Source organism: Magallana gigas, chromosome 1, assembly GCF_963853765.1.
Source record: "Magallana gigas chromosome 1, xbMagGiga1.1, whole genome shotgun sequence".
In the NCBI taxonomy this organism is placed as follows: domain Eukaryota; kingdom Metazoa; phylum Mollusca; class Bivalvia; order Ostreida; family Ostreidae; genus Magallana; species Magallana gigas.
Genome location: NC_088853.1, coordinates 51,704,514 through 51,729,355, shown reverse-complemented (window position 1 = coordinate 51,729,355; position 24,842 = coordinate 51,704,514). Strand labels below are relative to the sequence as shown.

Genomic DNA, 24,842 nt, shown 5'->3' with positions numbered 1-24,842 from the left:
ATTCGTTATACGGATATAACAAATCACGAATATAACAAAGTAAATCCATTGGTCCCTAGGACTTCACTATAACTGAGTTTAACTGAAATGAATTACTCTAGGAACTATTTAGTAATGCGGTTCCTGTTATGCATTAGTAAAAAAACTTTTACAAAATTTGTGATGCACTGATTATGCTTAAAAAGTTTTAATTTATGCATTTTATTTTTATGAGAGAGAGAGAGAGAAAAGGAGAGAGATATTGAAAGGTGTCTCAATAAATTTATCTTGGCACGTGGTCAGAGCACGGATGCTGTTATGTAATGGTTACACACACGTGTAAATACATGGGTTATTTTTCTTCAAATTGTGTTTAATTTTTTTATTTTTAATGTACCTGTCTGAATCATACAATTTTGTTTTTGATTTCAGGCAGTCTACATATCGTAATTGTTTTCACTCGGACTGAAATGTCACACTTTCATTGGTTTAAACATGGTACGTAATTGCCTCATATATCTCTATGCTTGCTCCGTGAGGATTTATATTAGGCAATATGACCGTCATTGGCCGTCAATTAGCCTACTCGTCTTGACATTTCATATTATAAAACACAGAAACCGTGTTCCGTTCTTAAAAATTTAGAGTTGTTGCCCTTTGGAGTTATTTTTAAATTAGATTAGTTGCCCTTTGAATTGACGTCACATATTGTTGTGTATGTTGCGTTCGTGTATAATGGCATCCATATTTGTACTAAGGAAAAACAGGAAAAGTGATTAAAATTGAACAGTAGCTAAACGTTACAGGTAAACAAAGGAGCGGCTAAAGTTTTTAAAGAATATCTGAAAGTAAAAGGAGAAAATGAGAACTTTCTAGACTTTGACAACGTGAAATTAGACGAGATGCTAGGCCATTTCTAAATGGATCTACGCAGAGAAGCTGGATCACATTACAAAGTAAATTCTCTGGAGACAATTTGCCATGGCATAAATAGATATTTGAAGTTGCCCCCCTTCAATACAAAAGTGGATATAGTGAAGGATTCCTCGATCGATTACCGACACCAACACTTGTTTTACGGCTGTTTTAGCCGAAGCCAAAGGAATGGGGAAGGGACATGTGTTCACCACCCTATTATCTCAGACACCGACTTGAAATCATTGTATACATGTATGCATTTGTCTATTAATACTCCACAAGGTCTCTTCAATAAAGATCAGTTTGACATCCGAATGTTTTTCTGCAGGCGGGGGAATGAAAACATGCAGTACATGACCAAATATATGTTTCGAGTTGAAACTGACGAGGACACTGCTCGAAAAGTCGTGAAAAAAGTCGTTGGTGAACTAACTAAAAACCATCGTTTGGACAAAGAAACTTCTTTTGGAATTATGCCAGAAAATGAAGGTTTGTTTTGCTTTTAAGTGTGTCTATATTTTAAAAGAATTGAGTCATAGAGAAAATCTTATCATACTTATAAATTCTTAATTAAAATCTATCAATATTTATACATGTATGTATTTGTTATCTTTTTTGGTGGGATCAATCTACTGTCAAGTTTTGTCTTTCGAGATGTACTTATCAAAGCTCATCCAGAATGTGACAGATAATTTTGATTGACATATTGATTGACAAAATATATATTAATTTTTTCGACTAAACATTTACATGTTTCTTGATTGGAGTTAGAAATGTTCCCTTTGACAGGCTATGGCAGCGACCAACAGAGGGTTTTCTCGAATCTGATGCAGTGTGGTTCTGTAATGTCCCTGTTGGTGAAAAGAAATTGAGAAGTTTTCTCAGCTCGTTGACCAAGGCTACTAACTTGTCAAAAGTATATACAAACCATTCCGTAAGAGCAACTGGAGCATCCATTCTGTCCAAGTGTATATATGGACCCTAACAAGTAATGTCTGTCACTGGACACAAGTCCGTACAGTGCCTGAGTGTCTATGACTGGTACGTCCAGAACAGTACCTGGACTTACTGGCTTGAACAATGCATATAATAATATATAATAAGGACAAACATTGCAATAATTCTCAAATTGACATGTACCTGCCTATAGTGAATGATATAGATATATATAAAGCACAGGGAAATTCACTTTTGTTGGAGCTCCACCTCCGCCCCGACCGAGGCTTGAACTCACGACATCTGGAACCCATTCTCCTAGCTCACTGTGAGCAGAGGTCAAAGTTTTATTTGGACTCTGAATTGTACGACTGCAAACTTGCATTTGCATAAACAGCTGTGAATCTCACTGGAAACAAGATAACCGGTACCAGGATAGAAAAACAAAACAACTTTTACCTTCGGACTTTATGAAATGAGTATTATGACGCAGTTTAGAGCTTTTACGAGTTTTGATACTTGATTGAATGATTTATTATTAAGTAACAGTTGGTGCTAAATGCTGCAAAAACCATTTTGTCTTTCTTAAATAAGTTGAATGTTCGTGCATCAACTGATAAAAAATGCAGGAATGAAAGAGTTATTAAAGATATATATTGACACAAATATATAATTTTCGTATATGAAATCTTATTAATTTCTTTAAAAAGAGGGAAAACTTCCTTTAAAGCTGGCTTTAAAATGTAAAAGAATAGTTATAAGTATAATCCTAACCATATCAATAAGTTTCAAATATCAAACATCACACATGTGTATATGCAACAATTCATCTATATAATGTCAGACATGTATTTTTCATTTTATACATAAATCAGTTAATATCTAAAAGGCCAATACATTGATAAAGATATCTTAGAATTGTTTTTCAATGCCATAATGTAGAACATAAGAATGTACCAATACAGATCAAAAAATTTTCTTTCAATAAATGCTTATTGAAGATAGTTGAATACTCTAACTGTGCTGGTGTTATTTTGTCCAACGTAAAGATTGTTTTCATTGTCCACACATACACTACGGGGACGATGTATTCCTTGTTGTAATGAAATTATCATAGACAAGAAATGACCATACTGATCCAGAAGATGAACCGTGTTACTGCCAGCATCACAGACCAGGATGTGACCGAGGATATCAGTACAGATACCAAAGGGATGAACCACAAACTCCTGACCTGTGTAGGAGAATCTGTGTTGTCCTGATTTATTAACCACCACCACAGCTTTTTTGCTATGCTATGTCTGATACACATATATCGCCGTTGATATGTTCTGTGATGTAGTGTGGAATTCTATCATACAGTTATTGTCCTTTGCTGTCCCTCTGTATGTCCTTTTTTCTTTTCCTGCCTTGTTGTATATGGTGATTTTACCCTCTTCATCCTTACTTGTCCCCACCAGTATATCTCCATTGATGTGGGAGAAGTGTATGCTGAGTGGTTTCCAGTCTCTTGTTTTGATGAATGCAGTGGTTGTATGACCAAGCGTTATTCTGTTAATAACATAAACATTTTTATTTTTGTCCGTATAAATCAGATCTCCATCCATTGTGACAGCATGGTAACCATAATTTTCACAACTGGTTTTTATCATCTGTAGCTGTTTCCCCTGTAGATCAGTTTGCACAAGGTTGCCACTTGCATCACTGGCCCAAAGTATGCCTGATTTACCTCTTGATATATAATATACACCATTAACACCTGGGACTAAGTACTCTGTGACATTGGTGACAGAGGAAGACAGAGAAAGTTATTGTTTCTCTCTGTTTTGTTCTTTTCTAGTATGTTTTAACTGTGTAGAAGTAATGTCTATTGGTTTTATTTTTCTAGATGCTGGTTTAGTGGTGGGAACAGTTACTGTACCCAATAGTTCAGCGACATCATCCTTGCTGTTTCGACCAGCAGTAAATACTGGATAAACTGATTCTGTGTTCTCAGGTATGGGTTTGATATTTAATAGTTCTGAAAGTGAAAAATGATTGGATTGTTTTCGACTCTATCAAAGGACAGATGGCTCTGGAACTCTTTGACAAGATTTTCAAGGTAACACTTGTAGTCATCATAGGCTTTGCCTTGACTCTAAAGCTTTTCCAATAGGGTTTCCTCCAATTTGTTGGCTTGGTCTAAAGTGTCTGTCATCACTATTTCAACTAGACGTTTAAGCGATTCTGCTTCAGCTATTATGGATGCTCTTATTTCATCCATAAACGCTCTCAATTTCAAGATATCTTCTTTAATATCTCTTTTCAAATCTTGTGAGGTTGGGAGATAATATTGATTTACATTGTAGATTTCGTCAAGGCAGAGAGTAAAGTTCTCTGAATAAATTGTCTCTAGGTCGTCAAAGGTGTGCCCTCGGTGGTCTCTTATCGAACATTTGGAACATACTGCAACATAACAGTTTTCGCAAATCATGTCAATATCCTTAGACGGATGATGTTTGCATTTCTCTTCAGGAAGTTTACGTTTACGCTGTCTGTAAGGGACCACTTCATGGCTTTCAGTTTCTGGACTCTTCTGATGTTCATCTCCGCATTGTTTACACATCGGTTGGTGACAAGGATTGCAGTTAAACTGGCAGTTGTTCTCACAATCTTCAGTACCACACACTAAATAATGCTGGGCTATGTCTGGTATATCCTGTACAACACCTGTACCTACTTGTTTGGATAACGCCATCTGAAAATGGTCATTTATTTACTTTTTAAATTTTACATACTACTTAATATCTTATATCAAAGAAAAAGTAGAGATAAATCTTCATCGGCAAGTGACGTGGTACAGTTTTCATAATTTAAAATGATGTTTATTATTTAACAATAATGTTAAATTAAGAATGTATCTTATGACTCACCTTTCTTTGTGAAGTTTTGCAATGTTTCTAGTTTATATTGGACGTTATACAGTTTATACATTGAGACTTTACGAGATCTGTGGCTTTACTGCCAAGTGATTGATAAAAAATTTAAATCCTGGAGCATGATTGTGCCCGAGCCGGAACATTTAAGCCATATGATATCAATTGATCGGGTTCAAATATTTGCTCTATTTTAGTGGAACACTTGTTGAAGTTTGATGATGTCAATGTTAAAACATTCTTTGGTTTATTTTGTTTTATTAAACACTGATTTTTTAAGCTATGATATCAAAGAAAACGCTAAACTACCCAGTAGATACCATAATAATTTTTTAATACTCTAACATAGTCGAAAGGTTTAATTATGGAAGAAAGCAAACGTAGTTCTATTTTACAAGTCAAACCAGATGGCAATTATCCCCATCCCCCTTCCCCGTTAAGTCATACAATACTGAATTTTTACCCAAAAAATGTCTTCATAATCGATGACGACTCACTTTTATGCTCTGTTGTTAAGCACTGGATAACTAGGATGGTTCAAGTTAGAAAACACTGAAAAGAATCATCAAACGTTAGACAAAGTTTTCACTGCGGAAGAGGAAAAAGAAATACAATAGCCCAAAACTGAATGACTAATTCATAATTTAATCGTTTCGGCATAACATTGCATGGGGTATTCGGAAAAGGGAGTGCTACATTTGTAAGATACAATGCATGTTATTTCAAATTGCGACTAAGGAGATTTTTTTTAAAACCCAGGAGTTAGTCGGCAAAGATAAACTTGAGACAAAGAAAAAATAATCTATATGTATCTGGTCCTTTTTACACACTAACAGTGGATGCACAGTAATGTTTTGTATGCGAGATTAGTAATTGAGAAATCACAATTAATGAGTTTGTACATACGCACTGTTAGGCACAGCTCCAGATCTACGTCGGATTGTACGTTTTTGGTTTCTGTCGTATGTTACTGTATAATTAATTGTCAGCGGGTTTACTATGACTACAAGTATTCATGATTTTTATTCAGACAATGAGATAGGTAAAGTTATCTTCCAGTAACTGGCTACTAGTAACTGGCTACGGGATGAAATGAAAGTTGGTTACTAGTAACTGGCTACTAGTAACTGGCTACGAGAAGTAAGAAAACCTAGCTACTAGTAACTGGTTACGAGATGAAAGAAACTTGGCTACTAGTCACTAGTTACTGTCCAAAGGAGAAAACATACCTAAGATTTCTATTCTTAATATGTACATTGCACTATATCATATCATCATTTAATCATATTCCTCTCTTACTCTCATCGGTAATTGGTGCATTTCGTTTAAAATATCTCTATTTTAGAAAATATTGTCAATTTGACCCAAGTAGCTGTACTTATAGATTGCGAATATCAACAAGTTATATTAGTTGTAAAAAATATACCATGTCATCCGCTTTATATTAAATCAAAATTACTCAGATAAATGTCTTAATCTCGTCAGCTACCAGTCCATTTCGTTTCAACTATCTCTATTTTAAAGACATTTTTCATGCAACTCAAGTAGCCGTACATAAAGATTGATGACATATTATATTTATATAATAATGGTATATCAATTAATGTTGTAAGTCGGATGTTAAGAAGGAGATTCCTTGATCAAATCTTATTGCTTTTATCATTGGTCGTTTAGTAGACGTCAGTGTAGAATAATTGAAAACACAAACCTATGATTCATGAAGATTAAGGTGTATTTCTGCGTGCTATTGTATAGTTTACGCAAATATCAAATGACACCAACGTACAGATATGACAATTGCCACATCGTTGTTGTATATACATATACCTTTCAAATGCGTTACTCACATGAATACTTTAAAGATAATGAGCTGTAACGGTGGAATATGGCTCGGTACTGATATCATATGTAAAAAATATATATATAGGATATCTCATAATTTGCGATGGTATATGATATTTATCCAACTCGTTGTGTGTTTTCTATCCCCGAGCTTTGGTAAGGGTATAGAAAACACACAACGAGTTGGATAAAAATCATATACCATCGCAAATCATAAGGTTTTTCTTTTTGTCACACGTTTTACTACGTCATTTTTTACAACCTCAATTTTTTCCATAAAAATTATAACTGTTAGCGGCACAACATATTTTACTACAAGACGTCAACAACGTTACGCACGGAAAAAAGTTCCTTAAAGATAAACACACATTTCATTTTCGAGCATATTTTTATCAAATCATGGAAAAAAAACTGCCGTAAATGCTTCACATTTATAACTAAAATCTTTTCAACTGCATTGTTTTATTACTTTTTCATTCTACGTCCATCATCCGCCTAAAGCTACATAATGTTTAATTAGAACGTCACGTGGCGCAAGAACACACAGTGGAATGTCACAAAATTATCCTATGACTGATATCCACCGTATATTGAGATAAACATGTGATAAAAACAAATATTCATATTTGCAGTCCTTTGTGTTTGAATAATGTCAACAATCTATGTGTCCATTTATCACCTTTCAAATTAAATAGACAAGCTCTCTCTCTCTCTCTCTCTCTCTCTCTCTCTCTCTCTCTCTCTCTCTCTCTCTCTCTCTCTCTCTCTCTTCTAACTCTTTTCTCCCTTTGTCCTCCTTTCTCTTTCATTCATAAAATTTTTAAGCGTATGGATTTCTTACCTCTACATGTACAATATAGATTCTATACATATTAATCTAAGAAAAGCGAAAAAACGAATGATATCAATTCTATGTAACTCTATAGATATATTTGAACTTTTATATATATACGCCTTTATATACATATCTCAAACAGGTGAAAATTGATTGCATTTGCAGGTGAAATTAAAATAAATTATCAATCTCTTTGTGGTCACTTATCTGGACATTTCATGACTGTATTGATCCTTCTATTACATATACTAACACCATTTGGCGCCAAATCTTCGTTGTGCTTGCAGTAACAATTGAAGTAATATTTTACACCAACGCATGTTTGCTTTCAAATTTTATACGGTCAGGTTTTGAGCGCATTGTTAATAAAGAAAAAAAATTCTTTTATATCCGATTCCATTTAATCTGAGAAGCATTCGCATGGCCATCCTCTGCTAATAAATGCAAACCGAAAGCGCATTGTTAATGAAGAACAAAATGTCTTTTATATGTGATTTCATTTAATCTGAGAGGCATTTGCAAGGCCATCCTCTGCTGATAAATGAAGGCTCTCTCTCTCTCTCTCTCTCTCTCTCTCTCTCTCTCTCTCTCTCTCTCTCTCTCTCTCTCTTACATTACTTGAACGCTAAATATTAACTATCAGTGATAACATAACATTTACTGGAATACAAACGAAAATTTGTTTTTTTTTTACTTTTTTTTTTTTAGAACTGATTACATGTATATAGATGATCAAAGCAAACTGATACTGATTCCTCTTTGTATACCTCGTAAAAATATCTAATGGCATTTTAGAAAAAAAATTAAATCAGGAACATCAATTCCAAACGGAAATTAAGGGGGGGGGGGGGGGGTCCGTTGATATCCTGGCAATTTAACTTTATACTCAAATTTTGTTCCTCCTCTGGCCATTTTTAAATTTAAATCTTATCTTTTAAAAGGTTTCTTCTTCAATTTTTGATATTTGAGGTTTATATCAATTAAATAAATTTTAGGAAAATGATTTTCGTTTTTCTTGATACAATCAAACCATTATAAAATACATAAAATCATATGGATAATTTTCGGGAGGATGTTAAATATTCATTGAAACATTTTTTTTTACCCTGATTCTGAAACTTTGACATCAAGTGTTATTTTTTTTTTATATAAGCAGTTAATTTTCTAATTTTCAGTTTTTGATACTTGTTTAAATAATTTGAAATTGAATTTTAGATGGAATGATAAAACCCATCTTGCTTCCTAGATAGAAGAAAAGTTCAACTATTGATTTAACTGATGCATTTCAGTATGCGTTGAAAAGATATATGTTGACCATATAATACAATATTCTTTTATGGAAAATCCTTTTGAATTCTGATAAGTGATACTATTTCCTTAAAAATCTGACATCTGAAAATGAAATGCAATGTAAAAGATATAATACCGTATATCGGGTTTTTTCCGCGTGTATCCAATTTTCGCTTTGTTCGCGACGATTTCCGAATCGCGGAAAATAAATCAGCGTAAATTTGATACAAAGTTTCCTTTTTGTAATAGAGTTCTCTCTTTCCTGATGAAGTGTACAGGTAAATAAAAGTACGGTGAACTGTGTTCAGTTAGTTTACTTAGAGGTACAAATTGCGGGATCGGAGGACAAGCGCCAAAAAATAGATTTGTATGCCTCGTTGTTTATCTAATAATCCATTGACAAGCTAATTAAAACGTTCGCATTCCTTGCATAAACCGATGTCTAATTATACCTGAGCTACTAGTATATGTAACGGTACATGATCTATTTATTTATGACTGTTTGCGTCTCCGAAAATAATTGTCGGTAATTATTTCACATTAAGGAAAACGTGTAAATGGATTCATTGTCCGAATTTTTCATTACAATGAGCGACAATTTAGATACTTTTCGCCACTTTCCTCACAGGTTAAGACAATCGTAAATTATATTTACAATGTGACTTTGAAATAAGGAAAATTAGATTCGCGTAAATTTCATATACCCTTCTAGGCTCTGATTCGCGGAAAAAACATGACGCGGAAAAAACCTGATATACGGTATTAATCATACCAATTAGTTGACATATACATGTAAAAGATGTTACATATGATAATGCAAAAGTTTTAATATATTTCGTTCATTATATTTACTTTTCATTGTGAGCACAAATGAATCATCTGTAATGACACTATATTGATATAGATCTCTTGAAAAAAGGAATTTCAGTTTATGTTTAATCGAGTTTGATTTCAATGCCATACCGATGAATATAGGCTTTTAGGAGTGCTGATTTTACAAATGACGCTCATTGAAGATATTTGTACACGTTCACTGTGTTAGTGCCACTATATCCTACATGAAGATTGTTATCATCGTCCACACACACACAAAGGGGATTCCCTTTCCCTTTTTGGGATGTGACTAGAAGAGACAAAAACTGACCGTCCTGATCCAGAAGATGAACCGTTTGACTGCTCGTTTCACAGACCAGGATGTGACCGAGGATATCAGTACAGATCCCATAGGGAAGAATCTTTGACTCTTGACCTGTATAGGAAAACCTGTGTTGTCCTGATTTATTCACCACTATCACAGCTTGTTTGCCATAGTCTGATACACAGATATCACCGTTGATGTTTTCCGTGATGTAGTGTGGATATCCACTATACAGTCTTTGTCCTTTGTTGTCCCGTTCTAAGTTCTGTATTTCTTTCCCTGTTTTGTTATACATGGCGACTTTACTCCGGAAAAACCCGCTCATTGCAACCATTATGTCCCCGTTAAGGTTGGATGTGTGTATGCTAAGTGGTATCCATTCTTTCGTTGTAATGAATCGAGTGATAGTTTTTCCATGTGTTATACTATTAACGCTACAATTCGTTCTGTCTGCAAAGATCAGATTCCCATCCAGGGTAACGGTGTGGTAGCCTTCATTTTCACCGCTTGTTTTTATCATATGTAGCTGTTTCCCCTGTTGATCAGTTTGAACAAGGTTGCCACTTGCATCACTGGCCCAAAGTATGCCTGATTTACCTCCTGATATATGAAATACACTCTTAACACCTGGTACTATGTACTCTTTGACGTTGGTTACCGAAGAAGACAGAGAAAGTTTTTGATTTACTTCTAATTCATCTCCGTCCGCTTCTTTCAGTTTTCTTGTAGGTTTCAACTGTGTAGAAGTAATGTTCATTTGTTTTATTTTTCTAGATGTTGGTTTATTGGTGGGGACAGTTACTGTACCCAGTAGATAAGCGACATCATTCTTGCTGTATTGACCAGCAGTGAATACTGGATAAACAGGTTCTGTCGACTTAGGTATAGGTTTAATATTAAGTACTTCTGGGAGAGTAAAAAGGATTGAATTGTTTTGAACTTTATCATGACAGGTAGCCCTCGAACTCTTTTACAAGGTTTTCAAGGTAACCATTGTATTCGTCATAGGCTTTGTCTTGACTCTGAAGCTTTTCCAATAGGGTCTCCTCCATTTTGTTGGCTTGTTCTAAATTGTCCGACATCGCTTTTTCCACTAGACGTTTGAATGACTCTGCTTCAGCTTTTATGGATATTCTTATTTCATCCATAAACGCTTTAAGTTTTAAGACATCTTCTTTAATATCTCTTTTTATATCTTGTGAGGTTGGGAGATAATATTGATTTATGTTGTAGATTTTATCAAGGCACAGAGTGAAGTTCTTGGAATAAATGGTCTCCAGGTCGTCAAAGGTGTGCCCTCGATGATATTTTATTAGACATTTGGAACATACTGCAACCTGACAGTTTTCGCAAATCATGTCAATATCTTTAGTGGGATGATCTTTGCATTTCTCCACAGGCAGTTTTCGTATACGTTGGCGGTAAGGGACCACTTCATGGTTATTATTTTCTGGAATGATGTGATGTTCATCTCTGCATTGTTCACACAATGGTTGGTGACAAGAATTGCAGTAAAATTGGCAGTTCTTCTTACAGTCTTCAGTGCCACACACCAAATAATGCTGGGCTATGACTGGTACCTGTATGTCCTGTACATCACCTGGAAATACTTGTTTGGATAACGCCATCTGAAAATTGTTTGTGTAGTTTTATATGCTAGATCAGTGACTTGAAATCAATTGAATGCAAGTCAAAGTGAAAGTAAATAACATTCTAGATCGAGGTGAATTGTTTCCAAATTTAAAGTGAAATAAAACTGATCAAATGATATAGTAAATTTAGAAATTATCGTCTATATTAACACTTACCTTGCTGTGGAAGTGTTCAGTGGCTCGAATATGCTTCGGACGTTTTATCGTTGTAAACGCGAGACTTAACGAGATCTGTTTATTTTACTTTCTTCTTGCGGATAAAAATAGATTTAAATCACGAAGGTATGATTGTGCCCGGAAGCAGAGACCAGACTTTAAAGTCCTATTATCACTACGTATTTGTTGTCACTGAACCTAGTCGTTGAAAAAATATTTTAATCCCTACCTCTGGCAGTCACTAATATTACCTCCATTTGTTAAATACATGCTAGTTATGTTTCTCTCCGGATATGCTACGAAAAGTAAAGATTATGAATTGAATTTTTATCTTAAGAGTTATCATTCTTTATAAATAGATGTGTTGTTAAAGTCATTGTTGTTTATTATTCAGTGATGCATTTTTTGCCATTACAGATGAAAAGAGACTTCAATTTTTATGGAAAAAGGTAAATTAATGTATATCTCGTCTATAAGTCTATAAAGCAAACCTATGCCACTTCAATGTGTTTTATACAATATTGAGTTATAGCAACAACATTACAACTATACATTCATAACACGCTGTGTTTATGAGTAAAAATTCCAATTGGATTTGAGCTTTCCTGGCGTAATAGTTTTTGAGAAGAAAGTTAAAAGATTTTCTCTATATATCCCTATGTAAAACTTGATCCCCCTATTGTGGCCCCACCCTACCCCCAGGGACCATGATTTGAACAAACTTTAAAAGAAGAAATGGCTTTTAAAGACAAAATACCTCCGGTATGCACAGTATATCGCGCACCCTAAAGGGATGTTACGAACATCGATTTCTCAATATTACTTCACAAGCACTAAACTCGATGGCAAATTGCTTATGACGCAAAATATAGCTGCTCTATGTCATCAATAAATTTAATCCAATACATTGACGGAACTTGAAATAATTTAAACATGCTAGAATACACTTTTAAACATTATCTTAAATGCACACATTTCTTTAGAGGATGCCACAGTACTGTATTGAGTTTTATTATAGGTCAAATTATTTATAACCATCTACAAAGATACGTTATCAGAGTTTGAACCATAAAACATATAATTTATATTCCGATGCTCGTATTGACAATCTGGTAAAACCGTCCCTTTGCTTATATTATGTTTAAAATTAAACATTTAACGAATGTTTGTTGTCCAGCATATATTTAATACACTTCTTGTTTTCCTTTACAAAGTATTATGAATCAATACATTCAGTTATATATTTAATGTGTCATTCATTTGCAACATGAACTATGATAGAATTAAGTTATATTTAAGGTTGTGTTAGTTGTTGTGTACCGAAACCGTTTTATTGTACATGTGAAACTTACATAAGCACAATGGTCAAGCCACAAACCAGATACACACTCTGTAAATTGATTAACTTAATAAACATATTACATATTAATTTGCAGTGCATCTATATTATGTGATTATTTTTTCTTCTTCCCTGAAATGTTACTTAAGTATAATTGTGTGCTCTACTTGTGGCTGTCTCTTTAAAAGATGTTTTGTCTTTAAGTACGTATTTGCTTGTTTAAGATTTAAAAGAATTTTAATCATAATGTGTAACATGCCTAGTTATATTATATTACGTCTTATTAAAACAGAAGGGCTCCGTTCATATTGCACACAGTGGAAAAGAGCAATACACTTTCTATAAGATTATAAATATAAGTTTGATATAATAAAGAATGTTTATTGAATAAAAAAAATAGTGAAAAACAATATGTTTTAAACTTAGTTTGGCCCCCTGAATTGATAGTCACGCGATGTTTGTTGATAACTCACAAATTTAGGTGTAAACAAATTTCAAAATCGCAGATGTATAATGTAATTTAGACTAAAATTGATAAATTATACATATAAATTATACATATATTATTCTTAAAAGTGCTTACGCTTAATATAGATTTTGTTTTTTATTTGAATAATTTTTGAAGAAAGCAATTATTCATTTTAATAAACAACAGTATCGATCAGACCCAATGTTTACTTTCTGTATTTACTCCGGGTTTACTAGAGTGGACCCAGAGTAAACCCAAAGTACACGGAGAGTGGGCACAGAGAGTAAACCCAGTCAGAATTATACCCCTGAAAGCAGACGTTGTGTATTCGGATTTGATTGAATGGATAGTCTGCTTCACACTTCAGTGCGTACAGTTGACCTCTAAAGCAATTTCTTAGTAAACCCAAAGAAAACCTTGAGTAAACCCCGAGTGGATCCAGAATTTTTATAAAGTAAACCCAGAGTAAACCCGAAGTAAAGCCAACACGTGAATCCGGAGTTTAGTTGTGGGTAACTCTGGTGTTAGATTGGGTCTGATCGGTACTGGATACATCTCTTTATGTTCTATTCAAAAAACAATTTTGACATGTTAAGTTTATAAATTTGTGAAACTTGTGAAAAATAGATTCAGACTTCATAATGTACTTTAACTGTTCTGGTTTGTCCAATATATCTCATACTTTACATAAACATTTTTAGTAAAATATGTGCATCGACCTTGAACCTCATTTTAGTTCAATTCAAGTTCAATGGCAACTACAAAGTTTTTTAGTTATAGGTTTAAGACAAACCAAAGTCATCTACAAGGCTTTTTATTCTAGTGTTTAGTGCCTCTTCCAAATTCTCACCATCTCAAAATTGTCTCGTTAAATCTAACGACACTAATTTGAGAAGTTTTATTTGGACTCTGAATTGTACGACTGCAAACTTGCATTTGCGTAACCAGCTGTGAATCTCACTGGAAACAAGATAACCGGTACCAGGATTAAAAAACAAAACTACTTATACCTTCGGACTTTCTGAAATGTGTATATGAAGCAGTTTATAGCTTTTACGAGTTTTTATATTTGATTCAATGATTTATTATCAGGTAGCAGTTTGTGCTTAATGCTGCAAAACCATATCAATACGTATCAAATATCAAACATTACACATGTGTATATGCTACAATTTATCTATATAATGTCAGACGTGTATTTTTCATTGTATACATAAATCAGTTAATATTTAAAAGGCCAATACATCGATAAAGATCTCTTAAATTTTTTCAATGCTATTATGTAGAACATAAGAATGTTAGAATACAGAAATAAAGATTTAAATTTTTTTTCACTATAAATGCTTATTGAAGATACTTGAATACTGTAACTGTGTTAGTGTTACTTTGTCCAACATAAAGATTGTGTTCATTGTCCACACACACACTACTGGGACGCTGTATCCCTTGTTGTAACGAAATTATCATAGATAAGAAAAAACCATCCTGATCCAAAAGATGAACCGTCTTACTTTCAGTATCACAAACCAGAATGTGACCAAGGATATCAGTACAGATACCGAAGGGATGAAACACAAACTTCTGGCCTGTGTAGGAGAATCTGTGTCGTCCTGATTTAATAACCACCACTACAGCTTGTTTGCTATAGTCTGATACACATATATCGCCATTGATGTTATCTGTGATGTAGTGTGGAATTCTGCTATAAAGCTCTTGTCCTTTGCTGTCCCTCTGTATGTTTCTTTTTTCTGTTCCTGTCTTGTTGTATATGATGATTTTACCCTCTTCATCCTTACTTGTCCCCACCAGTATATCTCCATTGATGTGGGAGAAGTGTATGCTGAGTGGCTTCCAGTCTCCTGTTTTGATGAATTCAGTGGTTGTATGGCCAAGCGTTATTCTGTTAATAACATTTTTATTTTTGTCCGTATAAATCAAATCTCCATCCATTGTGACAGCATGGTAACCATCATTTTCACAATTGGTTTGTATCATCTGTAGCTGTTTCCCCTGTAGATCAGTTTGAACAAGGTTGCCACTTGCATCACTGGCCCAAAGTATGCCTGATTTACCTCTTGATATATGATATACACTATCAACACCTGGTACTATGTACTCTTTAACGTTGGTGACAGAGGAAGACAGAGAAATTTTTTGTTTCTCTCTGTTTTGTTCTTTTCTAGTAGGTTTTAACTGTGTAGAAGTAATTTCCATTGGTTTTATTTTTCTAGATGCTGGTTTAGTGGTGGGAACAGTTACTTTACCCAATAGTTCAGCGACATCATTCTTGCTGTATCGACCAGCAGTATATACTGGATAAACTGATTCTGTGTTTTCAGGTATGGGTTTGATATTTAATAGTTCTGAAAGTGAAAAAATGATTGGATTGTTTTGGACTCTTTCAAAGGACAGATAGCTCTGGAACTCTTTGACAAGGTTTTCAAGGTAACACTTGTAGTCATCATAGGTTTTGCCTTGACTCTGAAGCTTTTCCAATAGGGTTTCCTCCAATTTGTTGGCTTGGTCTAAAGTGTCTGTCATCACTTTTTCAACCAGACGTTTAAGCGATTCTGCTTCAGCTATTAAGGATGCTCTTATTTTATCCATAAACGCTCTCAATTTCAAGATATCTTCTTTAATATCTCTGTTCAAATCTTGTGAGGTTGGGAGATAATATTGATTTACGTTGTAAATTTCGTCAAGGCAAAGAGTAAAGTTCTCTGAATAAATTGTCTCTAGGGCGTCAAAGGTGTGCCCTCGGTGGTCTCTTATCGAACATTTGGAACATACTGCAACCTGACAGTTTTTGCAAATCATGTCAATATCCTTAGAGGGATGATGTTTGCATTTCTCTTCAGGAAGTTAACGTTTACGCTGTCTGTAAGGGACCACTTCATGGCTTTCAGTTTCCGGACTTTTCTGATGTTCATCTCCGCTTTGTTTACACATCGGTTGGTGACAAGGATTGCAGTAAAACTGGCAGTTGTTCTCACAATCTTCAGTACCACACACTAAATAATGCTGGGCTATGTCTGGTATATCCTGTACAACACCTGTACCTACTTGTTTGGATAACGCCATCTGAAATGGTCATTTATTTACTTTTTTAAATTTTACATACTACTTAATATCTTATATCAAAGAAAAAGTAGAAATAAATCTTCATCGGCAAGTGTTGTGGTACTGTTCTCAGAATTAAAAATATGAATAATGTTTATTATTTAACAATAATGTTAAATTAAGAATGTATCTTATGACTCACCTTTCCTTTTGAAGTTTTGCAATGTTTCTAGTTTATATTGTACGTTATACAGTTTATAAATTGAGACTTTACGAGATCTGTGGCTTTACTGCCAAGTGATTGATAAAAAATTTAAATCCTGGAGCAAGATTGTGCCCGGTGCCGGAACATTAAAGCCATATGATATCAAATGATCGGGTTTAAATATTTAGTGGAACATTTGTTTAAGTTTGATGATGTCAATATTAAAACATTCTTTGGTTTATTTTGTTTTTATTAAACACTGATTTTTTAAGCTATGATATCAAAGAAAACGCTAAACTACCCTGTAGATACCATAATAATTTTTTAATACTCTAACATAGTCGAAAGGTTTAATTATGGAAAAAGCAAACGTAGTTCTATTTTACAAGTCAAACCAGATGGCAATTATCTCCATCCCCCTTCCCCGTTAAGCCATACATTACTGAATGTTTACCAAAAAAATGTCTTCATAACTGAGTTTAATTACAATCGCCGAAGATAATCGATGACGACTCACTTTTATGCTCTGTTGTTTAGCACTGGATAACTAGGATGTTCAAGTTAGTTAACACTGAAAAAGAATCGTCTAACGTTAGACAAAGTTGTCACTGCGGAAGAGGAAAAAGAAATACAATAGCCCAAAATTGAATGACTTATTCATAATTTAACTTGGATCGTTTCGGCAAAACACTGCATGGGGTATTCGGAAAAGGGGGTGCTACATTTGTAAGATACAATGCATGTTATTTCAAAATGCGACTAAGCAGATTTTTTTAAACCCCAGGAGTTAGTCGGCAAAGATTAACTTGAGACAAAGAAAAAATAATCGATATGTGAAAGAAGCGGATTAAAGTCTTTTTATCAAAGTCATTTTATCTACTCCTTTTTACACACTAATGGTGGATGCAAAGTAATGTTTTGTATCTGAGATTAGTAATTGAGAAATCACAATTAATGAGTTTGTACATACGCACTGTAAGTCACAGTTTCAGATCTACGTCGGTTTGTACGTTTTGGGTTTCTGTCGTTTGTTACTGTATAATTAAACGTCAGCGGGTTTACTATGACTGCAAGTATTCATGATTTTTATTCAGACAATGAGATAGGTAAAGTTAGCTTCCAGTAACTGGCTGGGAATAAGACAAAAGCTAGCTACTAGTAACTGGCTACGAGATGAAAAAAACTTGGCTACTAGTCACTTGTTACTGTCCAAGTGAGAAAACATACCTAAGATTTCTATTTGTGTTCTTAATATGTACATTGCACTATATCATCATTTACTCATATTCCGCTCATACTCTCATATCATGTCATCCGCTTGATATTACATCCAAATTACTCAGATAAATCTCTTAATCTCGTCAGCTACCAGTGCATTTCGTTACAACTATCTCTATTTTAAAGACATTTTTCATGCAACTCAAGTAGCCGTAGATAAAGATTGATGACATATTATATATATTTATAATACTGGGATATCAATTAATGTTGTAAGTCGGAAGTTAAGAAGGATATTCCTTGATCAAATCTTATGGCCTTAATCATTGGTCGTTTAGTAGACGTCAGTGTAGAATAATTGAAAACACGAACCTATGATTCATGAAGATTAAAGTGTATTTCTGCGTGCTATTGTATAGTTTACGCAAATATCAAATGGCACCAATGTACAGATATAACTCTGTAACAATTGCTACATCGATCTTGTATATACATATACCTTTCAAATGTCGTACTCACATGAATACTTTAAAGATAATGACCTGTAACGGTAGAATATGGCTCTGTACTGATGTCATAAGTAAAACATATATATAGGATCTCTCGTGATTTGCGATGGTATATGATATTTATCCAACTCGTTGTGTGTTTTCTATCCCCAAGCCTTGGTGAGGGTATAGATAACACACAACGAGTTTGATAAAAATCATATACCATCGCAGATCATGAGGTTTTTCTTTTTATCACATGTTTTACTACATCAGTTTTTACAACCTCAATTTTTTCTATAAAAATCATAATTGTTAGCCGCACAACATACTTACTACAAGACGTCAACAACGTTACGCGCGGAAAAAAGGTCCTTAAAGATAAACAAACATTTCATTTTCGAGCATATTTTTATCATATCATGGAAAAAACTGCAATGAATTTACAACTAAAATCTTTTCAACTGCATTGTTTTGTTACTTTTTCATTCTACGTCAATCATCCACCTAAAGCTACATAATGTGTAATTATGACGTCACGTGACGCAAGAATACACAGTGGAATATCAAAAATTTATCCCACGAGTTGATATCCACCGTATATTGAGATAAACATCTGATAAAAACCAATGTTCATATTTGCAGTTCTTTGTGTTTGAATCAAGTCAACAATCTAAGTGTCCATCTATCTTCACTATCCATTACCTTTCAAATTAAATAGACAAGCTCTCTCTCTCTCTCTCTCTCTCTCTCTCTCTCTCTCTCTCTCTCTCTCTCTCTCTCTCAACTCTTTTCTCCCGTTGTCCTCCTTTCTCTTTCACTCATAAAATTTTTAAACGTATGGATTTCTTACCTCTACATGTACAATATAGATTTTATACATATTAATCTAAGGAAAAAAACCCAAAAAAAACCCCGAATCATATCAATTCTATGTAACTCTATAGATATATTTGAACTTTTATATATATACGCCTTTATAAAAATTTATCTCATACGTGTGGTGTATATTACCCGTGTGATAAACCGTTGCTATATCACACGGGTGATGCTATATCAAATACTTCCAGTCGGAACTACTTTTGACACAGCCCCCCGCTTCAACGCTTCAGTGACCTATTTTCGAAGATTTGCTAGTACTTTCAACATAACTATATCTACTACAAAAATTAATATAAAATTGATTTTGTCAAAGATTTAAATTACAAATATGTAGAAAAACATATAACTGCGTAGCACAGGCGTCGGAACCGGGGGGCTATTGTGAGAAGGGGGAGGGTTAGCCCCCCCCCCCCCACCTTTTTTGCAAAGTTATTCATAACCGTAACCACAAGACCCTTTTTTCTTGTTTGTCAAGATTTTTGATAAATTTAGCCCACTTCCAACTTTCAATTTGCTTTGTGAAGTTTATAAAACTACAAATTACGTTAACTATCACGGAGTTCATCCTGACGACGCGATGAAAACAGAGCGCTATGGATGTGTTTATATACAAGAACTTACCGAAATAATGTTTCATGAGACTTTTATTCCACCACCAGTAAGCATCCTTTTCACTATGTTCAATTTTGAATCATAAGGCTAGCATAGTGTTTGTTTTATTAAACATCATGCATCAACAACTGTTCCTTGTTCGAGTCATTTCAAACTAACGAGCATTCGCAACTTTCTGTATGGCAACAAACTTGATTATTCAAGTCTTCTAATCGGAATTTCCATTTAATCAAGTGAATAAGCTCTAAGAAAAATTATCTAGAGCTAAAAAATTATTTTAAGGTTTATTTCAGTGAAACTTTACATTAAAATAGTTAGGTTTATCTCAGGAATGACGTACTAGGCTAATGTATTGCGCAAGGTCAAAATAGCCGCATAACACATTGAAGAAAAAAACCAATTTGGGTCACACAAGGGACTGTCTCAAAAGCTTCATAATAAAAATCTAATTGTATGAGATAAATAGAACATCTATAATTGTGTGATTTTATATTTGCTTTATCCAACTCGTTGAAATGGTTATATTCGCTCGGCAAGCCTCGCGATTATATACACCATTTCAACTCGTTGGATAAAGCAAATATAAAATCACACAATTTAGATATCCTCTATATCTAAAACAGGTGTAAATTGATTGTGTTTGCAAGTGAAATTAAAACAAATCATCAATCTCTTTGTGGTAACATCCGGACAGTTCATGACTGTATTGATCCTTCTATTACATATACTAACACCATTTGGCGCCAAATCTTCGTTGTGTTTGCAGTAACAATTGAAGTAAAATCTTACACAACGCACGTTTGCTTTCACATTTTATACGGTCAGGTGTTGAGCGTATTGTTAATGAAGAACAACATTTCTTTTATACCTGATTTTATTTAATCTGAAAAGTTTGATTTCATCTCTGGATTACACACTTGCATTCGCAAGGCCATCCTCTGCTACTAAATGCAAATCGAAGGCTCTCTCTCTCTCTCTCTCTCTCTCTCTCTCTCTCTCTCTCTCTCTCTCTCTCTCTCTCTTACTTGAAAGCTAAATATTAACTATCAGTTATAACCTAACATTTACTGGAATACAAATGAAAATTTGTTTTTTAAAACTGTTTACATGTATATAGATGATCATATCAAACTGATGATAATTTCTCTTTTTATGCCTCGTAAAAATATCTAATGTAATAAAAAAAACCAAAAAATCAGGAACATGAATTCCAAACGGTAAGTAAGGGGGGAACCGCTTTCCGTTGACATCCTGACAACTAAACTTTATACTCAAATTTAAAGCATTTAATTTTCTAATTTTCAGTTTTTGATACTTGTTTAAATAATTTGAAATTGAATTTTAGATGGAATGATAAAATCCATCTTGTTTCCTAGATAGAAGAAAAGTTCAAGTATTGATTTAACTTATACATTTCAGTATGCATTGAAAAGATATATGTTGACCATATGATATAATCTTCTTTTATGTAAAATCCTTCTGGATTCTGATAAGTGATGCTATTTCCTTAAAAATCTGACCTCTGAAATTGAAATGCAATGTAAAAGATATAATAATAATCAGACCATTTAGTTGAAAAACATTGTAAAACATTTAACATATGATAATGCAAAAGTTTTAATATATTACGTTCATTATTTTTATTTTTCATTGTGAGCACAAATGAATCATTTGTAATGACACTCAATTGATATAGATCTCTTGAAAAAAAGAATTTCAGTTTATGTTTAATCGAGTTTGATTTCAGTGCCATACCGATGAATATAGGCTAGTAGGAATGCTGATCTTATAAATGATGATCATTGAAGATATTTGTACACTATCACTGTGTTAGTGTCACCATCTCCTACATGAAGATTGTAATCACCGTCCACACAAACACCACGAGGAGTCTTTATCCCTTTTTGAGATGTGACTAGAAGAGACAAAAACTGACCGTCCTGATCAAGAAGATGAACCGTTTTACTGTTGATATCACAGACCAGGATGTGACCGAGGATATCAGTACAGATACCATAGGGACGAATCTTTGACTCTTGACCTGTATATGAGAACCTGTGCTGTCCTATTTTATTCACCACTATCACTGCTTGTTTGTTAAAGTCTGATACACAGATATCACCGTTGATGTTTTCCGTGATGTAGTGTGGATATTCACTATACAGTTCTTGTCCTTTGTTGTCCCGTTCTATGTTATGTATTTCTTTCCCTCTTTTGTTATACCTGGCGACTTTACCCTTCAAACGCGTGCCCATTCCAACCAATATGTCACCGTTAAGGTTGGATGTGTGTATGCTAAGTGGTACGCATTCTTTCGTTGTAATGAATCGAGTGATAGTTTTTCCATGTATTATACTATTAACGCTACAATTCGTTTTGTCTGCAAAGATCAGATTCCCGTCCAGGGAAACGGTGTGGTAGCCGTCGTCTCGACCGCTGGTTTTTATCATCTGTAGCTGTTTCCCCTGTAGATCAGTTTGAACAAGGTTGCCACCATTATCACTGGCCCAGAGTATGCCCGATTTACCTACTGATATATGAAATACACAATCAACACCTGCCACTTTGTACTTCCTGACGTTTGTGACAGTGGAAGACAGAGAAAGTGTTTGTTTTAAAACCATTTTCCATCCGTCCCGTTCCTTAAGTCTTCTTGTAAGTTTCAAATGTGTAGAAGTAGTTTCCATCGGTTGTATTTTTCTAAATTCTGGTTTAGTTTTGGGAGCAGTTACCGTACCCAATAGTTTAGCGACATCATCTTTGCTGTATTGACCAGCAGTAAATACCGGATAAACTGGTTCTGTGGTCTGAGGTATGGGTTTGATATTTAGTAGTTCTGAGAGTGAAAACAGGATTGAATTGTTTTGGACTTTATCAAAGGACAGAGATCCCTGGAACTCTTTGACAAGGTTTTCAAGGTAACACTTGTAGTCATCATAGGTTTTGCCTTGACTTTGAAGCTTTTCCAATAAGGTTTCCTCCAATTTGTTGGCTTGTTCTAAATTGTCTGTCATCACTTTTTCAACTAGACGTTTAAGCGATTCTACTTCAGCTATTATGAATGTTTTTATTTTATCCATAAACGCTCTCAATTTCAAGATAACTTCTTTAATATCTCTTTTCAAATCTTGTGAGGTTGGGAGATAATATTGATTTACGTTGTAAATTTCGTCAAGGCAGAGAGTGAAGTTCTCTGAATAAATTATCTCTAGGTCGTCAAAGGTGTGCCCTCGGTGGACTCTTATCGAACATTTGGAACATACTGCAACCTGACAGTTTTCGCAAATCATGTCAATATCTTTAGACGGATGATCTTTGCATTTCTCGACAGGAAGCTTTCGTTTACGTTGTCGGTAAGGGACTACTTCATGATTTTTAGTGGCCGGACTCTTCTGATGTTCATCGCTGCATTGTTCACACAACTGTAGGTGACAAGGATTGCAGTAAAACTGGCAGTTGTTCTCACAGTCTTCAGTGTCACACACTAAATAATGCTGGGCTATGACTGGTACGTCCTGTACAACACCTGGACCTACTGTTTTTGATAACGCCATCTGAAATTTGTTCATGTACTTTAATAACTTATAATCTTCACAATTGAATACATGTCAAAGTGAAAGTAAAGATCATTCTAGATTGAGGTAGATTTGTTTAAAAATTGAGTAAAGGAATACTGATCAATACATATTATGAATATAGAATTTATTGTAATATTATGACTCACCTTGCTTTAGGAAGTGTTTTGCGTTGGACGAGATGTCGTTGATAAAGCGAGACTTTTCGAGATATGTTTTCTACTTCCTTGTCGCAGATAAAAATAGCTTTAAATCATGAAGGTATGATTTTGCCGGGTAGCAGAAATTTAAAGTCTAATTTGTATTATTACATGTACGTCATCGTGACTGTACCCAGCTTAGTGATTATAATAATGTCTCTTTCTTTTAACTATATTTTAGTGAAAATTTTGACAATTTCATGTCAATATTAAGGCATTGCATATCTTTGAATTACAGTCAAAAGACACCGATATTGTCTTTCATTAAATCCAGCAATCAATGATTGATATTACGTTAATTTAATTTAATAAACCGATACCAGTATCGATCCTGTTGTTGATTGGGCAAGTTTTGAGATGTAAATTTTATTCGACTGAAATTTTCGCTCTCCACAGCTTTCAGAGAAATATAATTTTTGTTTTATAAAGTCGGTGCCGTATACAGTTCAGTGTAGTCGAATCTGTTAAAGAAAAGACAAAAGTCAAATTCGAAACCAAAATGAAAATGCACCTGACGTATAGCTTTTCTACAAGTAAAATGATTTTATTTTAATCGCTTCCATGTGTTTTCACCAAGAACTGATTTTAAACCGATACTATTAAAAGAATATGTTAATAACACCCTTTTGTTATCAGATCCAATTCCAAAATATATTTTACAAAATATATTTCCAAATATTATGTTTTCAACTATAAAGCAGTGGCAATATTTCATTTAGAGTTACTGGATAAAAAGTTCATAATATTAAATAAAGATTTTGCTAAGGTATTTTAAGGACAAATAAACTATAAATTTTATACCACTGAACTAAATGACTCAATTTTGTTTTTGTTATTCATCAACACCGTTTTGGTAAGCTCTATTTATCCGTACATGTATGTATATGAATGTGATGGTTTGCTTGGTTGTGCTGTAAACGAAATCCATGTATCGCCATCATACAACACAGCTCCAAAACTATGTCAGATTGCATATTTTGGGCATATATCGCTGCCTTTTACAGATCGCATGCACATGTGCACATATTAAAATGTGTGAGCTCAAGTATTATTTTTTTAGATTGAGACTACAAGGAATGAGAACGTCAATATGGGCATATCCCTCTTACTATTCTTAGTATCGGTAGGACAAC

The 24,842-nt window shown here is 34.1% G+C and overlaps 2 protein-coding genes across 2 annotated transcripts; both read right to left on the bottom strand.

Moving 5' to 3' along the window:
• Positions 1 to 9,722: 9,722 nt before the first annotated feature.
• On the bottom strand, positions 9,723 to 10,187 carry LOC117687618 (tripartite motif-containing protein 3-like). The gene has a single exon (XM_066086692.1). The coding sequence runs from the start codon at positions 10,185 to 10,187 to the stop codon at positions 9,723 to 9,725; it is 465 nt and encodes a 154-aa protein (XP_065942764.1).
• Positions 10,188 to 21,725: 11,538 nt separating this feature from the next.
• LOC117687621 (tripartite motif-containing protein 2-like) lies at positions 21,726 to 23,745 on the bottom strand. The gene is made up of 2 exons (XM_034464470.2): positions 23,659 to 23,745; positions 21,726 to 23,488 (listed from the first exon to the last, which is right to left on the bottom strand). Exon 2 carries the CDS (start codon positions 23,486 to 23,488, stop codon positions 21,734 to 21,736), a length of 1,755 nt encoding a protein of 584 aa, XP_034320361.2. The 5' UTR covers positions 23,659 to 23,745; the 3' UTR covers positions 21,726 to 21,733.
• Positions 23,746 to 24,842: the final 1,097 nt, after the last annotated feature.

What these genes read in the sequence shown, in the direction of transcription:
- LOC117687618 (XM_066086692.1), bottom strand. Translation starts at nt 10,187, where the DNA reads ATGGTTGCAATGAGCGGGTTTTTCCGGAGTAAAGTCGCCATGTATAAC.
- LOC117687621 (XM_034464470.2), bottom strand. Translation starts at nt 23,488, where the DNA reads ATGGCGTTATCAAAAACAGTAGGTCCAGGTGTTGTACAGGACGTACCA.